We start from the raw sequence: 5,493 nt of genomic DNA, 5'->3' as shown, positions 1-5,493 counted from the left end.
GATGAATAATACATTTAGTTGTGTGTTTCAGTCAAGTATCAAAGATTCAGAGTAGAAACCCACTCAAGAAACCTCAAGATTAGGAAGGTTTGTAGTAGAGACTACAAATACTAATTTCAAGGGATCCAGGGATCTAGACTCCCAGAGCTGGCAACCAGATACTCAGGGACTGAGGTCATTCCCTCCACCTCTCACTCATTTGATCTCCCTTATCTCTGTTCCTCTCTGCACATCTGCTTCATTCCTCCATTGCAGCTGTCTTCCTCTGATTCTCATTTCACACAAGGCTCAACATGAGTGCTGCAGCCCTAACTTATCATGATCTTTCAGGTCCAGAGCCCAGCACTGACTGACCATTGTCACAATGTTTCTTAGTTCAAATTTTCAGGAAGGGAATCTGGTCACTGTCCAGCAAATAATGGCTGGTCTTGTCTAGCCTTGGGTCAAGCATCAGTCTCTTCCCATAAGCTGGGCTGGGGGTGGAAATTGTCACATGGTTCACAGGCTGAACATTCTAGGAGACCACTGGAAGGGCAGGTTCTTGTGAGGAGCTGTGGGCAGAGTGGCAATGAAGTACATCTAATACCTATCCATAACCAATGAACCCATACCTTTCTTCTTTCCCATCTTCTGCCTCCCAGGAGATAGGTGGGTGTGGGGGAGATAAGGAGGAGCTTGAAAGAATGTGCCTGTCTGCTGTCAGGATCCAGTCTAGCATCTGAGAGAGGTACCCACAGACTGGCACGACCAAAAGACAGTCTACAAACCCTCAACCAGCATTTATGTACATGATTATATGGGTGTTGTCCTCCTCCTGAAACTACTGAAAAGTCAGTCCCTTCTTGGCAATAGTAAAAGCCTGAAGATGTCTGAAACACAGGATCTCTGTTTGCTCAATTTTATTCTCATACTTTCTACTGCCTTGTGACATGTAAAAATGTAACACATTCAGTCACTAAGAAGGATTCTCCTTCCCTTGGGCCTTTATCTAATTGTTTGAAAAATTTGCAATTAACATGTGATTACAGTGGTTTGACAGTTTGCTTGACAGCTCTGAAATAACATTCTTGGCTTCTGGTTGACAATCTTTTACTGAAACTCAAAATGATACTTTCCAGAAACTTAGAACTTCAGTCAATTTGAAGGTTCATGAGAATTTTATAAACTCCCCAAATGGAGAAACTGTATGTAAACTCATCTTATGGGCCAACACTGGCTAATGCAGCAAAGAGCAGCAAAGAATTGAGTGGTCCTATAGTTTTCCTTCTTTTCTTTAGTTAAGTTCAGTTGCACAGGTGCAGGAGGGCAGTAGTCGTCTGGACTTGGGGGCCATTTTTAGAGGGAGAAGGCCAGGATAAAAATCCCCCTTCCACTCCAGCCTGTAGACAGTCCGAATATATTTTTTCTTTTGGGGCCCCTGGGTGTAGAGGCAAAGTGAAGCCAGGAGAGGGAAGAAGGTATACAGGGAAAAGTAGAGGAAGGACCAGTAACAAATGTTGTCTATTTTCACCTTTCCCAGAGCATGTGGTCCCTGAAAATCATGTCTGTGGCTCTGGCATAATACCATCATGCCAATATGCGATCATTTATTCTAGAGTCTTAGATGGAGTCAACTATTTTAGCTTTTTCCCCAAGTACAGCTATTGGAGATTCTGGATAATTAAAAAAAGAAGAAGAAGTCTAATACTTGTATTTTACTGACAAAACAAAACGCCTTTAAACCAAAAGGATGATTTATCGGAGCTGAAAATAAAACTCCTGCCTATTGAAGTCTGGTGCAGCTGAGTTATCACTATTTTCATCCTGTAATTTGTTTCATAGGGTACTAATTAACAGGGCAAAGTCTGTTGCCAGCAAAGTAAATCACATTTTGCTGTTTTCTTCTCTTCTAACAAGACCCAGACCTGGTCTTTAATTGAAGAGCAAGTTCCAAGAGCACTATTAGCTAGTGCAGTTGGGAAACATTCGACTGGGAAGATCATGGTGAAACCTGCTATGTAGAGTTCAAGAAAGATAGTGAGGGACAGGGAGAAATGGAGGGAGAGAGAGGAATTGATTGCACAGGTAACCTTCAAAAGAAGAGATTGTTTTCCTCAACTGTTCCATCTTTTCTCTGTTCCCCACAACTTGGCTTTTCTCCTCTGGCTCTACTCAGCTGACACACTGTACCAGAAACATCCTTAAAACATCCTTTAAAAAAAACCCTCATCATCCCCCACCACACACACACCAGTTCATTCCTGTCCCCCCCCACCACACACACACCAGTTTTCCTTTAAGGTAGCAACTCTGCGTGCGATTGGGCCTCTCTGCCCCCAACCTCCCCCTTCTCCAGGCCTTTTCCTTCAACCTGTCCCCCTCAGTGACCTTTGACTCGGGGCCTTGCAGCCTGGCCAGTGCAACTCATCCCTCATCGCTCCCCTCCCATCTCACCCTCCTTGCCTGCCCTTAGTCTCCACTCTTTTCTCCCTTGCCTCTTTCTTCCATCCCATTCCTGGAGGCTCCGGGCCGGCGGCGGCCCTCTGGTTTCTCCTCCCTCCTCGAACCCTCTGAGACATCCTTTGGAGAGGGTATATGGTGAGGGAGCTTGCTGATGGGCGGGCGAGGAAAGCGAGTGCCTAGCTCGCACCCTGGAAACAGGAGCCTGACGTCACCACGCCCTGCCTGTCAATCTCCAGCGGGCGCGCTGCTCGTAACCGGCCTTTTCTTGTACTGACTGTGTCTCTGTAACTCTCAGCGGCGCCGGCACAGCTACCAGCGCCCCGCACTCCTCTGCGCGCCGTCCCGGCCACCTCCTTCAGGCGTCGGCTCTGTCCGCGCGGGCAGCGCATCCTGGCGCCCAGCCACAGCGCTCATGATCAGCGATTTCCTGAAGCCCTGACTCCCCAGGTGAGCAGCCCGGCTCTCTAAAGGAACTCTGAGGGCGTGCAGAGGGGAAGGGGTGAAGGATGGCCAGGGGATGGCTCCTTCCTGGAGCCAAGCATGACGCCACACACCCTCCACCTACACAGACCTCCTAGCTTCTCTCCCCCGAAACCGCTTTCCCAGGGGGTCTCTGGCCTCCGGGGTCCGCTGTGCTCCACGGTCGCAGAAACTTCGCGTTCAGCACCGTGGACAGCTACTCCGCCTCCCAGTTGAGGAGAGCGCCTGACCGAGCCGGTCACAGCCAGGGCGGCACTCGCTGAGGCTGACACTACTAGCTTGGTGCGCAAGATGCGTGTGCAAATACAGGCATACTTACGTGATCTGTGTGTATGCGAGTGCGTGTTATTCGTGTGTATATCTGTGCAAAAACTCAGACATCAGTGCGGGCATCCCTTGTGCATTGCACTCACACGCTCACTCACTTACTCAACAGGTATTTATTTTTGGCTCTCAACCACTGCTTCCTCGCTCTGCTCTGGGGTCCCGGGGTGGGATGGGCAATATGAGCGGGGGAGCAGCGCCCGGCGAAGTACCCTGGCGGCGTAAACCGCACACCTGACGCTTGTTCTCCCTGTCCACGCAGGGTGTAGCTTCCCGCCGTGATGAACGCGAGCTCATCTTCGCTCAACGACTCCCAGGTGGTGGCAGTGGCGGCCGAGGGTGCGGCGGCAGCGGCCACCGCAGCAGGAGCGCGGGACACCGGTGAATGGGGGCCCCCGGCAGCCGCAGCCGCAGCTGCGCTGGGGGGCAGCGGCGCAGCTAATGCGTCGCTGGAGTTGTCTTCGCAGCTGCCAGGGGGGCCGACGGGGCTGCTGCTGTCTTCAGTGAATCCATGGGACGTACTGCTCTGCGTGTCTGGGACGGTGATCGCAGGCGAAAATGCGCTGGTGGTGGCGCTCATCGCGTCCACACCTGCGCTGCGCACGCCCATGTTCGTGCTGGTAGGCAGCCTGGCCACCGCCGACCTGCTGGCGGGCTGCGGTCTCATTCTGCACTTCGTATTCCAGTACGTGGTGCCCTCGGAGACTGTGAGCCTGCTTACTGTAGGCTTCCTCGTGGCCTCCTTCGCTGCCTCCGTCAGCAGCCTGCTGGCCATTACGGTGGACCGCTACCTGTCCCTCTACAACGCGCTCACCTATTACTCGCGACGGACCCTGTTGGGCGTGCACCTCCTTCTCGCTGCCACCTGGACGGTGTCCTTAGGCCTTGGGCTGCTGCCGGTGCTTGGCTGGAACTGCCTGGCAGAGCGCGCCGCCTGCAGCGTGGTGCGCCCGCTGACGCGCAGCCACGTGGCACTGCTCTCCGCCACCTTCTTTGCGGTCTTCGGCATCATGCTGCACCTTTACGTGCGCATCTGCAAGGTGGTCTGGCGTCACGCGCACCAGATCGCGCTGCAGCAGCACTGCCTGGCGCCGCCCCACCTTGCCGCCACCAGAAAGGGTGTGGGTACGCTGGCCGTGGTGCTGGGCACTTTCGGTGCCAGCTGGCTGCCTTTTGCCATCTACTGCGTGGTAGGCAGCCATGAGGACCCAGCTGTCTACACCTACGCCACCCTGCTGCCCGCCACCTACAACTCTATGATCAATCCTATCATCTATGCCTTCCGCAACCAGGAGATCCAACGCGCCCTGTGGCTCTTGTTTTGTGGCTGTTTCCAGTCCAAAGTGCCCTTCCGCTCCAGGTCCCCCAGTGAGGTCTGAAGGCTCCCTCCATCCTCTAACCAACACCACGCCCCCAACAAGCCAGCCTTTGGTGAGCTTCCCAGTGCCTGCCGATGGACTCTGAGATCCCATACTGTGACTCTGACTTTGGAAAGAGATAATAAACATAAGCACAACAAACTCACAAGGACAAAGAGGCTTGTTGGAACTTTACATATACAGTGTATACATGTGTACATATATATACAAATATTTGTATCTTCTGGAGGTGTGCAGGATGTGGAATTTCCTGTTCTGTGAAAAAACTAACAAAAAGGCGGTTGTATACTCAAATTGTACATCACACTTATCAAATGAAGACATTCCAATACTGCTTAATTATAGCACTTTATTTTTAGCTGCTGAACTGCCAAAACAGTGTTGCCATTTTCAAGGGCAGGGGAAGGGGGGTAAAAGTGTATTTTTGTTGTATGTGATAGAATATTTTGCTGCATATGCATCAGTAAATTACAACATATTTTGTACACAAATAAACACATTATAAAAATGTAATTTTTGGCATGTGACTGATGATAGAATTACTATTTAAGAGACAAATTATTAGTGTATTTACTTTAAAAGTTTATTATGTGTTATCTCCATCCTGTGAAAATCTTAATGTAAAAAATCACACACATTTGCACATTGCTCATAAACTGTCACTGAAACACCTAATCCAGATTATTGGGGAGGTACAGGAACTGAGTAATATAGTCACATAACGGTATTCACAGGACACTAAAGGGTTATTTGTGTATCAGTGCAAATTAATCTACTCCCTTGGTTACTGGGTTTGGAAGACAAGCTCCAGAGGATGTCTGAAACCATTCCTTTATCTTACCACATGTGCACTTGTGAATCCTGAAAC

General features: G+C 50.4%; 1 protein-coding gene across 1 annotated transcript; it reads left to right on the top strand.

The window, feature by feature from the left end:
* The first annotated feature begins 3,524 nt into the window (after positions 1 to 3,524).
* GPR6 (G protein-coupled receptor 6) lies at positions 3,525 to 5,029 on the top strand. The gene has a single exon (XM_060030580.1). It carries the CDS (start codon positions 3,528 to 3,530, stop codon positions 4,623 to 4,625), a length of 1,098 nt encoding a protein of 365 aa, XP_059886563.1. The 5' UTR covers positions 3,525 to 3,527; the 3' UTR covers positions 4,626 to 5,029.
* The last annotated feature ends 464 nt before the right edge of the window (positions 5,030 to 5,493 follow it).

The sequence above is a fragment of the Delphinus delphis genome, chromosome 14 (genome assembly GCF_949987515.2).
Source record: "Delphinus delphis chromosome 14, mDelDel1.2, whole genome shotgun sequence".
Classification (NCBI taxonomy): domain Eukaryota; kingdom Metazoa; phylum Chordata; class Mammalia; order Artiodactyla; family Delphinidae; genus Delphinus; species Delphinus delphis.
This window is presented reverse-complemented; position numbering and strand designations above follow the sequence as displayed.